The sequence below is a fragment of the Thalassophryne amazonica genome, chromosome 2, assembly GCF_902500255.1.
Source record: "Thalassophryne amazonica chromosome 2, fThaAma1.1, whole genome shotgun sequence".
NCBI classification, from domain to species: domain Eukaryota; kingdom Metazoa; phylum Chordata; class Actinopteri; order Batrachoidiformes; family Batrachoididae; genus Thalassophryne; species Thalassophryne amazonica.
The window spans coordinates 88,294,215-88,310,778 of record NC_047104.1 but is presented as its reverse complement, the minus strand read 5'-3'; the positions used below and the strand labels follow the sequence as shown (position 1 = coordinate 88,310,778).

Genomic DNA, 16,564 nt, shown 5'->3' with positions numbered 1-16,564 from the left:
ATTCGCCTGTGAGCAGGCTTTGAGTGAGGTGTGGTCCACCCCTCTCGTCTATTTTTTATTGCAAATAAATGTCTGAACGATTTGGAGCTTTGCTGCATCAGTTTTTTTCCAGAAACTGTGAGAGACCTCCAGGTGGACACCGTTCAAACAATTAATATGGCTTTCAGGGACGGTTTTATGGGGATTAAACAGATTACGGGGTGTTACTGCCGCTTTAAGGATGTCCCACAACGGCTGAGAGCGCGGTGCGCTCCCAGCCCCCATCGACAGGCTGACACCCCACTGGAACAACCAGATAATTTCCAACGTGAAAGCTTTGTTGAACCGTGACCTCGTCTGACTTTCACAAAAAGGCAGAAGATGTGGACATCAGCACTTTTTCTGGCACATTCCACCATTACAGGAGTTTTTTTCATGGAAAGAAAAGTGGAGGGACGCGCCACGGCTCCGTTCATTACGCGGGACAAAACCACCTCAGTGTTGGTCTCTCAGGACAGCTTTCAGGTGGATTTCAGACGGATTCCGGTTGCTTTCCAGTCGTGTGAATATCCGATTGTGATTGTGCATGAGCTGAACATGCCAGAACGTGTCCTGAGAGGCTTCATCACGGCGTTGCTTTGCGCCAAGTGGCTGCACCACGACGCGCGGTGGAGCAGCTTCTCTTTCCATGACAAAAACTCCTGTAACAGTGAAATGTGCCATTCATTTTTAAACTGGACGCTGTCTTGATCCGGTATGTCATCTGACTAGCACAGGAATTGTGAAAAGACGTGGACATCAGCACTTTTTCCGGCACATTCCACCGTTACAGGAGTTTTTTCATGGAAAGAAAAGCGGGGGGACGCGCCACGGAGCCGTTCATTACGCGGGACAAAACCACCTCGGTGTTGGTCTCTCAGGACGGCTTTCAGGTGGATTTCAGACGGATTCCGGTTGCTTTCCAGTCGTGTGAATATCCGATTGTGATTGTGCATGAGCTGGACATGCCAGAACATGTCCCGTGAGGCTTCATCATGGCGTTGCTTTGCGCCGAGTGGCTGCACCGCGATGCACGGAACTCCTCCGCACGTCTGTCTTAATGTGCTGGAAAAAGTGCTGATGTCCACGTATTTTCACAATTCCTGTGCTAGTCAGATGACATACCGGATCAAGACAGCGTCCAGTTTAAAAATGAACGGCACATTTCACTGTTACAGGAGTTTTTGTCATGGAAAGTGAAGCTGCTCCACTGCGTGTCGCGGTGCAGCCGCTCAGCGCAAAGCAACGCCGTGATGAAGCCTCATGGGACATGTTCTGGCATGTCCAGCTCATGCACAATCACAATCGGATATTCACACAACTGGAAAGCAACCGGAATCCATTTGAAATCCACCTGAAAGCTGTCCTGAGAGACCAACACCGAGGTGGTTTTGTCCCACGTAATGAACGGAGCCGTGGTGCGTCCCTCCGTTTTTCTTTCCATGAAAAAAACTCCTGACATCCAGCGGGATGTCAGCCTGTCGATGGGGGCTGGGAGCGCGCCGCGCTCTCAGCAGTTGTGGGCCGTCCTTAAAGCGGCAGTAACACCCCGTAATCTGTTTAATCCCCATAAATTGTCCCTGAAAGCCATATTAATTTTTCAAACGGTGTCCACCTGGAGGTCTCTCACAGTTTCTGGAAAAAAAAATTGATGCAGCAAAGCTCCAAATCGTTCAGACATTTATTCGCAATAAAAAATAGACGAGAGGGGTGGACCACACCTCACTCAAAGCCTGCTCACAGGCGAATGATGCAACCGACAGGCATGAAAAAACTCACGCATGCGCACGAGGGTTCAAGCTTGTCTGACGCAATCACACGTGATTCAAATCCATATGTTTTTTTTTTTTTTAATAATAAGGTCGGATACTTTTCTAACAGACCTCATACTTGAATAGCCCTAAAATGAAATTCAAAAAGCACATTTTACTCATTATTTCTCTTCATTTTTTATGTGGGCTCACAAACACATAGGGAATAAGATTTTTTTTTTTTTTTTTTTCCATCTGGAAAAAAAATCCAAAATCCTGCAAAATATAGCACCTGCAGTTCCCATGTGTTTGAGCATCACATTATCAGCTCAAGACTTTCTCCATCACACAGCTTGAGTCTAACATGCTATTGCTAAGACATGTCTGGATTTGTCCTTTCTGAGGCATTAGTGCATTTTCCTTTCATTACTTTCATCAACTTAACCAGTTGTAGCTTCATGGTGGAGTAGCACAGCAACAATGTTTCTAAAACATGTCAGCTGTGATTTACATTAATGCAAACGGGAGACTCCAGCCTACATTTGATGTCTTCTTTTGTATGAAATTCCTCCTCTATTCCACTCCACATTAAAGCTGTGAATATTGGTTCAAAAGACAAACATTACATTATGTAGCGTTTCTCCAGTCACAGAGAAGCCTATGACTACTTCAGAGTTGTCTCGGATGTCTTGCGGACTTCCATCACTAGTCTCCTTATTGCATGTGAGTGAGTCATGTGAGTGACTGTGCAAGAGAGACAGATTTAGAGCCACAATGTTTGTATTTCTTCATGATTGATGTAAAATGAAGTTCAAAACATTTTCAATGACTTGGAAATATTCATGTATCCACTAACCTGTCTGAAGAGACCTGGCTGTAAAAATGCTGATTTTTGGACTCCTTGCATAAAGTGAAGGAAAGTTTAGAACTCCTCCTGGATAGGATGCCAGTCTGATGCAGGTTACTTCCTGAAGTCTATATATTTAAGGCCAACTCCTTATCACTTATACTCGCATCACACATACGCCAATTGAGGCTGAACTGCATCAGAATGACACATCCAGTCACAATTGGGAAATATTGAGGTGCGATCTGAAGACTTACGGATATTTCGTCCCATTCCCCCAGCTGTCCCGAGTGTGTTGCACATGTTAAAAACATGATCCAAGCTTAAGTTTATCAGTTTGAACATTAAATATTCTGTCTCTGTGGTGTATTCAATTGAATATAGGTTGAAGAGGATTTGCAAATCATTGTATGCTGTTTTATTTACATTTTACACGTCCCAAATTCATTGGAATCAGGGTTGTACTTGTATATACAGTAGTTTCTGGAGTATAAGTTGCACCTCTTAAAAAAATTCCTCTTGAAGAGGAAAAAAAACATCTAGAAGTCAGTAAGGTTTTCTGTAATATCAGCTCTTTAATTTGGGATTTTTGTGAATTCTTGTCATTTATTGGCATTTATTATTTTTTTATTATTGCAGTTTATTTTGTTTAGTGCATTGATTCCTGTGAAGGTCCTATATAAAGACTCATTACAATTATTATTCATAACAAATACATAATTTCTGTTATGAATAAGTGGCACTGGAGTGTAAGTCACAGGACTTTCCAAACTAGTTAAAAAACACAACTTATACTCTTGAAAAAAAGGTTGTCAGCAACAAGCAGTATTTCACAATCCATAGGGTATGCAAGCACTCAATAGGAATTTAGTTGTAGCCGAACGGCACCCAGATGATCTACTAAAACAGCAGTCTGCATAAGGACTACACTACGCTATCCCGTGAGGCAGCTGGAGCCTGGTGACTGAAGAAAAACTTTCTGGGAAATTTCAAAGCAGATATCATGTTTCCCTGGTCTTTTAACCAGTGTCATGTGTTAGTTTCTCCACCAGATGGCGCCCTCAGTTAGTTTTCACACCTGGATTAGATGAGTGATTGATTATTGACAGACTATTTAAAACCTGAGTTTCTGTTCAGTAGTTGCCAGATACTTGTGAGCATTGCATTGGCTACCTGCACAGCAACACTACTTTGGAACTCTACGGCTCTGCTACATGTCAGTTAAGTTCCTTCTCGTCTCAGTGGGATCCCATTCTCACTCATTCCTATCTGTGACTGCTAAGATAAAGAACTGTTCCAATAACTCTTCCTAAGAACTGCATGATCTCTTATATCAAACTGTTAAGTCTTGCTTAATTGGAACTGCATCACAACATGCAGCACTTGACCTGTAACCTCTGGATAGAATTTATGAACTGTCAACAATTCCTGAACAGTAAACCTTATTTCTTAAGAAGAGAACGCTATTTCCTCACCTCTGAAGCAACCTGTATTAAGCCTTTTGTGAACTGTGACTGTTTTGAGTGCATTTACTTACCCTGTGTGTCTTTATTCCCCATAGGTTTGGAGGTGAGCATTCCACTTGGTCCTGGTCCTTTAACCTTAGTAATTATTCTCCTTCAAGACTGGCTCAGGATACTGCAGCTCCGAATTTTCACCACCAGGAGGCAGGACATCTCTCCATACTGCAGGCACCCCAGCGCAGCACCTTTTATTTATTGTTTCGCCAACACAGCTTCAGTAGATTCCTCCGCACCACAAATAGTTCCTTCGTCTGCGAGTGTAGCTTCAGCTCCCGAATCATTCATTTGTCATCCGGAACCATTCGCGGGCTGTGTTGAAACCTGTGCCACCTTTATGATGCAGTATTCTCTAGTGTTTTCCCAGTGACCCTTGCAGTACACCTTCGACAGGAGCCGAATCGCTTACGTGATGAATTTGCTGCACGGTGACGCTCGTGCTTGGGCCAATATGCTCTGTGGAGCAGCAAATCTCCAGTTTTTGAAAATTTCTCTGATTTCTCTCGTGATCTCAGTCTCGCATTCGACCATCCCACCAAAGCTTACACCACAGCTCAGCGTCTGTTATCTCTTTGTCAGGAATGCCGGAGTGTGGCTGAGTTTGCAGTCGACTTCCACATCCTTGCTGTGGAGGTGGACTGGGACTCGGCTGCTCTTTGGAGTATTTTTTTTAGGGGTCTCTCGGATCCTCTCAAGGATGAATTAGCCATCTGAGATGATCAGTGAGGAGCTCAACAAATTAATTTCCTTGGTTATCCATTTAGATACCCTGTTGAGAGAGAGACGCTGAGAAAAAAAGTTGTGGGTCAGATAGGTCCGGTTCCACTCGGACTTCGGCACGTATTCGTCCAGGGCCATCTGCCCCACGCTCCGCTGAGTCTCCCCACTCTGGCTCACCAGCTCCCCCTGCCGATGAGCCTATGGAGCTTGGCAGGGCGAAACTAAACCCTGATCAGCAAGCTGGTCACACCCAACTCCCTGCGATGATCCTCTTCGGGACCTCGTCAGTCTCTTTTCCAGCACTGGTGGACACCGAGGCTGAGGGTAACTTCTTTAGTGATAAGGCCCCGCATTCCTACACTTCCACTGGCCGAACCTTTATCTGTCTCATCTCTAGATGGAACCCCGCTTCCTTCCATCCCGCATCAGACTGAAGCGGTCACATTTATCGTATCAGGTAATCATTGAGACATAATCCAGTTCTTTGTAATTCCTTCCACCTCACCTGTGGGTCTGGGACACCCCTGGATAGTTGAGCACAATCCCCAAATTGATTAGCCGTCTGGGTCAGTTACTCAGTGGAGCGAAGCGTGCTACCACGGGCATCTACACTCCTTGGTTCTGCCCAGCGTTTCAACCAGTGGGGTGGTCCTTTCTCCTCAATACCTTTCTTTGGTTCTGCCTGAGTACCACGATCTAGCTGAAGTGTTCAGCAAAGATCGTGCTCTCTGGCTTCCTTCTCACTGTCCATATGACTGTGCCATAGATCTCCTTCCAGGCACTGAAATATCTTCTGGTCGGCTGTATAATCTCTCACACCTGGAATGAGAGGCTATGGAGATGTATATCCGGGACTCACTGGTCGCTGGGTTTATCTGGACCTCATCAACACCCGCGGGCGCTGGCTTCTTTTTTGTGGGGAAAAAAGATGGCACTTTGTGCCTCTGCATTGATTTTCGGGGACTGAATGAAATCACGGTCCGTAATTGTTATCTGCTACCCCTCCTTGATTCGGCGTTCAGTTCCTTGCATGGGGCCATTAAATTCACCAAACTGGATTTACGGAATGTCTACCATCTGGTCCGAGTGTGGGAGGGGGATGAGTGGAAAACGGCATTCAATACTCCTATCACCCATTTTGAATACCTTGTTATGCCATTCGGTTTGACAAACACCCCTGCTATATTCCAGGCCCTCGTCAGTGATGTCATTCGGGATTTCTTAAACTGGTTCCTGTTCATCTACCTAGATGACATACCAATCTTCTCGCCTGATTCCAAGTCACATGTCCACCATGTATGGCTAGTCCTCCAGCGACTCCTTGAGAACCGCCTTTTTGTGAAGGCCGAAAAATGTGAATTCAGTTGGGAAACCATTTCCTTCCTCAGGTTTATCATCTCACCAAACTGCATTGAACTAGACCTGGCCAAGTTAACCACTGTCACTGAGTGGCTCGTGCCGTCAACCCGCCAGCAGTTGCTGCAATTTTTGTGGTTTGCCAATTTTTATCAACAGTTTATCCACAGGTATAGCCAGGTCACAGCTCCACTCACCACCTTAACCTCCCCAAAAGTTTCTTTCCACTGGACATCTGCAGCAGCCAGTGCATTCCATACACTCAAACACCACTTCTCCACAGCACCAATACTCACTCAACCTGACCCTGAGAAACAGTTGAAGTTAATTCCTCAGAGCTAGAGGTGGGTGCAGTCTTGTCCGAAAGGAGTGTGGAGGACCACTGGATGCACCCATGTGCCTTTCTCTCCAATCCCCTAACACCAGCCGAGGAAAATTACAATGTAGGCAATCGGGAACTGTTTGCTGTTAAAGCCCTGTCAGTATGGAGACACTGGCTGGAGGGAGCTGAAGTCCCATTCATTGTATGGACGGATCATAAGAACCTGGAATATATCAAAACAGCAAAACGCTTAAACCCCAGACAGGCCAGGTGGGTGCTGGTCTTCACCGGGTTTCAGTTCACAATTACCTTCCGTCCAGGCAAAAAGAACGGCAAACCAGACACCCTGTTCCAGATTTACCTGCCCACGACCTCCACAACTTCAGAAACTCCAGGCTCCATTGTCCCGCAATATACGGTTGTGGGGGCCCTGGCGTGGGAGGTGGACAAGCGGTCCAAGAGGCTCTGTCTCATCATCCTGACCCCGGGGGACCTCCTCCGGGGGACCTCACATCTTCATGCCCCCTGAGGCCCACTCAGCTGTAATCCAGTTCTTTCACACCTCCAAGTTGGCATGCCACCTAGGGATTCACAAGACTGTAAACCTTATCCACTGCCGCTATTGGTGGCCATCCTGTCAAGCCAATGTATGGAGTTTTGTTTAAGCCTGTACAGTCTGTGCCCATGGGAAGATACTCCACCGCCCCCCCCCCCCCCCCCCCCCCGCCGGCATGCTCCAACCTCTCCCGCTTCCAGGCCACCCTTGGTCCCACATAGGACTAGATTTCATAACTGGACTCCTGGCCTCCCAAGGGAAAACTGTGGTTCTTGCAGTCGTAGACCAGTTTTCCAAAGCCATGCACTTTATTGCCCTGGAGAAATTGCCTTCAGTCCAGGAGACTACTGACCTCCTGGTTCACCATGCCCTCCGGCTGCAAGGGATAGCACAGGACATAGTGTCCGACAGAGGTCCTCAGTTTATCTTGCAGGTGTGGAGGTGCTTCTGTGATGCCCTGGTGGCCTCGGTCAGCTTATTTTCCAGGTTCCACCCTGAGACAAATGGACAGATGGAAAGAACCAACCAGGACCTTGAGACCCTCCTCTGGTGCGTCTGCTGACCATCCCTCTGACTGGAGCTTGTACCTTCTCTGGATTGAGTATGCCCATAATTGCCAAGTGTTCTCTGTCACCCGTCTGTCACCTTTTGAGGCCTCGATTGGTTATCAACCCTCGCTCTTTCCAGAGCAAGAAGAGGAATTCTCTGTCCCTTCAGGTCAGGACCACCTTCAATGTTGCCGCCAAATATGGAAATGAGCTCAGTCAGTGCTCAAGGAAACACAGGTTTGGCCCCGCCGTTATGCAGACCAGAGCACAACCCCAGCCCCTGACTACCAACCTGGGCAGAAGGTGTGGTTATCTTCCCGTAACATTCTGTTGCAAACTGAGTGTCCTGAACTGTCTCCCACGTATATTGGCCCATTCATCATTGACAAGATAGTAAATCCCACTGACATGCGGCTCCATCTACCTCCATCCCTACGCATTCATCCAGTATTTCATGTTTCACGACTCAAGCCTGTCCATTCCAGTGACCTCTGTCCTCCCGGACCTACTCCTCCTCCTGCCCGAATCATTGATGGCCATCCTGCCTGGTCTGTCACTAAAATCCTGGATGTCCGACGCAAGGGTCGGGGCTATATCTGGTGGACTGGGAGGGTTATGGACCAGAGGAGCGCTCCTGGGTGAAGAGGAACCTTATCCTGAACCGTTCTCTCCTGAGGGACTTCTACCGGCATCACCCGGATAAGCCGAGGAAGGCACCAGAGGGCTCCCGTTGGGGGGGCGAAGTAATCAATCAATCAATTCAATCAATCAATTTTATTTATATAGCACCAAATCACAACAAACAGTTGCCCCAAGGCGCCTTATATTGTAAGGCAAGGCCATACAATAATTATGTAAAAACCCCAACGGTCAAAACGACCCCCTGTGAGCAAGCACTTGGCGACAGTGGGAAGGAAAACTCCCTTTTAACAGGAAGAAACCTCCAGCAGAACCAGGCTCAGGGAGGGGCAGTCTCCTGCTGGGACTGGTTGGGGTTGAGGGAGAGAACCAGGAAAAAGACATGCTGTGGAGGGGAGCAGAGATCAATCACTAATGATTAAATGCAGAGTGGTGCATACAGGAGCAAAAAGAGAAAGAAACACTCAGTGCATCATGGGAACCCCCCAGCAGTCTAAGTCTATAGCAGCATAACTAAGGGATGGTTCAGGGTCACCTGATCCAGCCCTAACTATAAGCTTTAGCAAAAAGGAAAGTTTTAAGCCTAATCTTAAAAGTAGAGAGGGTGTCTGTCTCCCTGATCTGAATTGGGAGCTGGTTCCACAGGAGAGGAGCCTGAAAGCTGAAGGCTCTGCCTCCCATTCTACTCTTACAAACCCTAGGAACTACAAGTAAGCCTGCAGTCTGAGAGCGAAGCGCTCTATTGGGGTGATATGGTACTATGAGGTCCCTAAGATAAGATGGGACCTGATTAGTCAAAACCTTATAAGTAAGAAGAAGAATTTTAAATTCTATTCTAGAATTAACAGGAAGCCAATAAAGAGAGGCCAATATGGGTGAGATATGCTCTCTCCTTCTAGTCCCCGTTAGTACTCTAGCTGCAGCATTTTGAATTAACTGAAGGCTTTTCAGGGAACTTTTAGGACAACCTGATAATAATGAATTACAATAGTCCAGCCTAGAGGAAATAAATGCATGAATTAGTTTTTCAGCATCACTCTGAGACAAGACCTTTCTAATTTTAGAGATATTGCGTAAATGCAAAAAAGCAGTCCTACATATTTATTTAATATGCGCTTTGAATGTCATATCCTGATCAAAAATGACTCCAAGATTTCTCACAGTATTACTAGAGGTCAGGGTAATGCCATCCAGAGTAAGGATCTGGTTAGACACCATGTTTCTAAGATTTGTGGGGCCAAGTACAATAACTTCAGTTTTATCTGAGTTTAAAAGTAGGAAATTAGAGGTCGTCCATGTCTTTATGTCTGTAAGACAATCCTGCAGTTTAGCTTACTCTGTTCCGAGTGGGACCATATGTTCACTGTCAGTGTTAATTTAACGCTGGTGATTTTACTGTGTACCAGTGGCCAGTGTACCAGTAGGTTTGCTTACCTTGACCTGGTTGACGATGCTGTGATCTTTGCAGAATCTATGGATACCCTGATTGCCACACTTGATAAGCTGAGGAACAAATTGGAATGTGTAGCTTTGTGATTACCCTGAATCAAAATGAAGATCCAGGTTTTTAGTAACATCCTAGCCTCGGCCAATAGAAGTGTATTTATGCCGTGAAAGTGTCAAAGTTGTAGCAACATTCCATGATCTCAGCAGTAACATTCATCTAGGTCCTTCACCTGTGGAAGTGAGAGATGCCTTGGAAGCATCTATGGAGTCATAATCTTGCTGGACAGAGGGCTTCAGCGATGCCAACACCTTTGTAGAATAATGAAGATCCAAGACTTTCAAGACATTGTGCTTCCTGTCTAACTGTATAATTGTGAGATTTGGACATTAATCAATGACTTACTTCGATGACTCGATGTCTTTGGTATTGTATATCTTTGGAATATCTTTCAGTACCACTGGAATGACTTTGTGTCAAATGAACACTTGCGCAGGGAGAGTCAGATGAAGCATACCAGTTAGACAGTGAGTGAACATCAGCTACGACATTTTGGCCATGTGACACATTTCTCTGGGCATGATCCAGAATGCAGATGTCTCAATGCTGAAGACCCCAGCAGCTGCAAAAGGGCAAGGGGACTCAAACATTTCACCTGACTGTAGCAGATATACTACCCATTAATGATTTGGTCCAAACCTTTGACTGGTACTGTAGATGGCTACTTTCAAGAGTAGGGCATTGGGACAGGTTGGCTGCCTGAGTAGTTGTCTTCCAGGACACAAGGCAGTTAAATAGTGTGGACATGGCAATGTCATACAAGTGAATGCTCATATACTGTACCCGCCCTAACCTTTGCATTTTCAGGTATTGCTTTTAATTTACTTTTTCAAGATAAATTAAAAAAAAAAAATACAGGACCTAGGGCAGTCCCATAGTTTGGTGGATGTTGAAAATGTAGAGTTGTAGCACGTGTTCCTGGACCTGGCCTTTCTTTTACAGTTAAATGTGGAAGGCTTTCATGTTGCATGCTTCATGATACACACCCTCAAACTCTCACAGTTCAGCCTGTGGAAACTACTCTGTAACAAGCAGAAGTTCAGTCTTTTCTTGATCTGCACTCCTGGTTAAAAGGAGCTTGCACACAACATGGAGTTGTTTTGACTGACAATTTTAATATCTTTGGGGACTGTGATGATTTTTCTCATGAATATTAAATTTACCTCATCATTTACAGCACACAAGCCATGATTTGCCATGAAAACTCTCTAGACTATCATCACCACTGCCTATTTTGGACTAGAGCCTGACAAATATGGATTTTTGTGGGCAGATACTGATATTAGGGAGTAAAAAATGCATGAAACCAACATAATGATAATGATTTGATTCCTAATATTTACCTATCAAACCTTTATGACAAATAAATATAATTGAGGCTTGATGTTTTTAAACATGAACATTATTATACAACTCCAATTCCAATGAATTTGGGATGTTGTGTAAAATGTAAATAAAAACAGAATACAATGATTTGCAAATCCTCTTCAACCTATAGTCAATTGAATACACCACAAAGACAAGATATTTCATGTTCAAATTGATAAACTTCATTGTTTTGTGCAAATATTTGCTCATTTTGAAATGGATGCCTGCAACATGTTTCAAAAAAGCTGGGACAGTGGTATGTTTACCACTGTGTTACATCACCGTTCCTTCTAACATCACTCAATAAGCGTTTGGGAACTGAGGACACTAATTGTTGAAGCTTTGTAGGTGGAATTCTTTCCCATTCTTGTTTGATGTACGACTTCAGTTGTTCAAAAGTCCGGGGTCTCCGTTGTCGTATTTTGTGCTTCATAATGCACCACACATTTTCAATGGGTGACAGGTCTGGACTGCAGGCAGGCCAGTCTAGTACCCGCTACGAATCCACGCTGTTGTAACACGTGCAGAATGTGGCTTGGCATTGTCTTGCTGAAATAAGCAGGGACGTCCCTGAAAAAGATGTTGCTTGGATGGCAGCATGTGTTGCTCCAAAACCTGGATGTACCTTTCAGCATTGATGGTGCCATCACAGATGTGTAAGTTGCCCATGCCATGGCCACTAACACACCCCCATACCATCACAGATGCTGGCTTTTGAACTTAGCGCTGGTAAGAATCTGGGTGGTCTTTTTCCTCTTTTGTCATTTGAAATGTGGACTCATCAGACCACAGCACACTTTTCCACTTTGCGTCAGTCAATTTCAAATGAGCTCGGGCCCAGAGAAGGCGGCGGCATTTCTGGATGTTGTTGATCTATGGCTTTTGCTTTACATGATAGAGTTTTAACTTGCACTTATAGATGTAGCGACAAACTGTGTTAACTGACAATGGTTTTCTGAAGTGTTCCTGAGCCTTTACACAATGATGTCTCTCTCTCTCAGCACAGGATCTCCACAGGGCTGTGTCCTTTCCCCTCTGCTCTTCTCCCTCTACACTAACTGTTGCACCTCCAGCCACGACTCTGTAAAGCTCATCAAGTTTGCGGACGACACCACCCTCATCGGACTCATTTCAGATTGGGATGAGTCTGTCTACAGGAGGGAGGTGGACCGGCTGGTGACCTGGTGCAGCAGCAACAACTTGGAGCTCAACGTCCAGAAAACAGTGGAGATGATCGTGGACTTCAGGAAAGCCACAGCCCCCCCGCCCTCCCTCGCCCTCACCAACAGCGCCATCACCACTGTGGTCTGTCACCGCTTCCTCGTCACCACCATCATCCAGGACCTCAAGCGGGAGTCAACCATCAGCTCCCTCATCAAGAAGGCCCAGCAGAGGATGTACTTCCTGCGGCAGCTGAAGAAGGCCAAGCTGCCTGTCCAGCTGATGGTGCAGTTCTACACGGCCATCATCGAGTCCATCCTCTGCTCCTCCATCACGGTGTGGTATGCCGGGGCCACAGCTAGGGACAGACACAGACTGCAGCGCATTGTGGCCTCTGCTGAGAAGGTGATCAGCTGTAGCCTTCCATCTCTCCACGACCTACACGTCTCCAGGACTCTGGGCCGAGCAGGTCGGATCACAGCTGACCCTTCTCACCCTGCACACGGTCTATTCAAACCACTCCCCTCGGGCAGGAGGTTATGGTCCATCCGGACCAGAACCTCCCGCCATAAGAACAGTTTCTTCCCCTCTGCTGTTAGACTCATGAACACCTCATAACTCAGTCACCTTAAGCTTAACTCTGTCACTTTATCATTTTATCATGGGTCACTTTAGACAATGTACTTTGGTTTTTAATTGCACTCCTCCCACTGCACTGTTTTTTTCTGTTTCTCTGTTTTTCTGTTGCACACAGCCTTTCATATTTCATATTTCTTTTTTTATCTTATTTTGACACATATGTTATATTTTATCCTAGCATTTTATCTCTTCTTAATGTTGCACCATTGTACCGAAGCAAATTCCTAGTCTGTGAATCCTGTTCACCGGCAATGGCAATAAACTTCTTCTGATTCTGATTCTGATGTCGGTTTTTAATGCAGTACCGCCTGAGGGATCGAAGGTCACGGGCATTTAATGTTGATTTTCGCCTTGCCATTTACATGTAGAAAGTTCTAGAGATTCTCTGAATTTTCTGACTATATTATGGACTGTAGATGATGGAATCCCTAAATTCCTTGCAACTGAATATTGAGAAAAGTTGTTCTTAAACTGTTGTACTATTTTTTTTTCATGCAGTTCTTCACAAAGTGGTGATCCTTGCCCCATCTTTGCTTGTGAAAGGCTGAGACTTTTGGGGATGCTCCTTTTATACCCACTGATGAGTGTCCTCAGTTCCCAAACACAGTATTGTTAGAAGGAAAGGTGATGTAACACAGTGGTAAACATACCACTGTACCAGCTTTTTTGAAACGTGTTGCAGGCATACATTTCAAAATGAGCAAATATTTGCTCATTTTGCTCATTACGTTTATCAGTTTGAACATTACATATCTTGTCTTTGTGGTGTATTCAATTCAATATAGGTTGAAGAGGATTTGCAAATCATTGTATGCTGTTTTTATTTACATTTTACACAACGTCCCAAATTAGTTGGAATTGGGGTTTTATATAACTAACATATATACGTATATAACCAACAACCAACCAGTGTACATCATGCTCTCATTGGGCTGCCTTCACTGAGGTTGGCAGTCACCCTGTTGGATTTCTATCAGTATTTGCATAAATAGACTTCTTGTCTATTTTGGCCCCACCTAGCTGGCAGCATAATGGCCACTTGTCTCTTGTTGCAGTAAAATGCCCAGTCTGATTGAAAAAGAATAGCAGCTTTTTTTTTTTTGCCTCCGTCTCTTGTAGCTAATGAGACCAAGGGGTGATGTGGGTCTGAGCCATGCTTGACAGCATTATAAAAAATGCTACTGGCCCACCCTCTGCTGGGCAAACAGTGTAATAACACCATTCCCAAAACACATTCTGCAGTCTTTATTCTGTAAAAGAAAGGTTATATCAGCAAAAACAACACCTACATGATATGGTCATGAAAGGCTCATATTGGCCAATATTATTGATCAACCGATATAATGGTCGGGCTCTAGTCAGTTAATTAAATTTAAATTTATTTTATTCATACAGCACCAAATCACACCAAAGCTGCCTCAAGGTGCTTCACAAAAAGTAAGGTCTAACCTTACCAAACCGTTTGGGCAACCACAAAGGCGACAGTGGCAAGAAAAGGGAAAAGGTAGTCATGACTACCTAACCTGCATCAGGATTTGGAATGACTGTGTGTGGAGGTTCTGAATGTGTGGTGTGGTTGAGGTTTGGACCACAGATCAGCATAATATATAATGTGAAGTATAACATTTTTTCAGTTTAAATCTTTGTCACTGAACCTGCATGCTTCAAATAAGTAAAGATTTCACCTCGGCAAGAGGATGCCAGTGGGCGACAGGTTTTCGGGGATATGTTAGCATTTCATTCCAGTGGTCTCGTCCAAGGCAGTCGGCATCATTTCCAACCCGACACACACCAATAACCTCATTGTGACCCACGCTGTATGTGCAGGAAAGAGACACAAAACATCTCTTCTGAAGATATGTCAGGGAAAGCCAGAGACAAAACAAAATAAAATAAATGATTAACAGAGATTTATGTATTTAACAAAACAAAACAACAACCTTTATATCTGTCATCATTCATCTCAATTCTCATTGTCTTGCAAATATAAGTGCAAAATGACAGATGCTCACCGGTCATAATCCATCACTGCAATCAAAAGGCTGATCTGCTCTATGTTTTCTGGAGGGACATCAAAGACAATAGCTTCATTATAGACTGGATTCAGCGTGTTCCTCTTAGTCGATGTCTTCCTCTTCTTTAGTCTGCGACCATCACACATGAGCGAAACCTTCACATATGGATCTATAGAAACAAGAGAAACATTTTATTTTCCTTTAGAATACCAGTAATAGCGTAGGGGCCAGACCCACTAAATTTGGCTAGCAACTACCACTTTTTTGTGCTTACTATACTATGGTTACTATATTTTTTTTCTGAAAGCTATGAATCCCTCGAGTTCAGCACTCAATACCATATAGATTCTTACAGCGTTTTTTTAAAGTGACTATCAATCAAAATTTTATGTTTCTGAAATAACATTTTAAGCACATATACATGCTGAACAGAATAGTAAATATAATTCAGATCACATATTAAATATTATATTTGAAGTTCAATTTTACACACAGACAGACAATTAAATCCAATATGGCCACCAATATCCAATATAGTAACTAAAAATATACCAAATTCATCCATCATCGCATCGCATGTTTTTTCATGAAGATGCTGTTTCCAGTGTTAAATGCCATGAAATGGTGAGTGCTTATATTTTTTTTGTTTCAACAAAATGCAAATCAGACAAATGACATGAGAAAATCATTAATTTTTAAATATTTTTTCTATTATGAAAATGTTTGAAATAAAATAATAGTTCTTCAGAACATAGTTTTTTGAGGTTTTTTTTCTTCATACATGGCCACATGTAACATGAGCTGAATAATTTAAAACAATTTCACTTATGCATATACACGTTTGTATATTGGCCATAATATTAAGAAAGATTCTAATACTATTTTATATTTTATTTGACATTAGTATTGTGTTTCCACATGAAAAAAAGGATGTTTCAAAAATTAGAAATGTTGGTCAATAGGGGATTGCTTGGAAAAAGAAGGGGCTAAAAAAATATGATAGCTATCATGCTAAAAAAAAACCTCTAGAGATATATAGTTTTCGAAAAAAATATAGTTAGCATTTGCCCCCCATGTTGTAATTATGACCCTTGCTGGCCCAGATACTATAAATATAAAACTGTGGTTACTCAACAGTATAGTTTGGAATTACCAGATGCGCCAGTGATATCCATGGCCTTTAGATTGCGGGCCTTTATCATGGTAATGGTCAATCTGCCTGCAGTAGGCAGGTAACAGAGAGAAAACATCAGGTCTCCGAGGTCCACATTATCCTGAAAGAAACCACATTGACCATGGTGTTGTTACTTTTCGATGCTGTATGAAACAAGTAAGTAATGATTTGCCAGTCAATCACTGCAACATTTACAGCGATATGTTCACACTAACAAATGCAGTGCAGGTCCTTTCATTACTGTACAGCTGCTGAGGGTGTGAAACAATGATTTGGCCACCCATGCATTTTCCTACAGAGCTGTACTATGTTTCTGTAAAAAAAAAATAAATAAATAAAATAAAAAAATAATTTCTGTCACATTGTGCTAATAAAAACCACCCACATTTCACCTGCAGATGCAGAATTCTGTTAAGCTACAGAAAG

At 43.8% G+C, this 16,564-nt stretch overlaps 1 protein-coding gene across 1 annotated transcript in view; it reads right to left on the bottom strand.

The window, feature by feature from the left end:
- The window catches only part of syt9a (synaptotagmin IXa), a 144,845-nt gene that overhangs the window by 21,326 nt on the left and 106,955 nt on the right, over positions 1–16,564 (bottom strand). The window contains exons 4-6 of the mRNA XM_034188863.1: positions 16,118–16,238; positions 14,962–15,133; positions 14,635–14,764 (exon numbers count right to left, since the gene is read on the bottom strand). Coding sequence (XP_034044754.1) covers positions 14,635–14,764; positions 14,962–15,133; positions 16,118–16,238 — 423 coding nt within the window. The remainder of the gene's footprint in view (positions 1–14,634; positions 14,765–14,961; positions 15,134–16,117; positions 16,239–16,564) is intronic.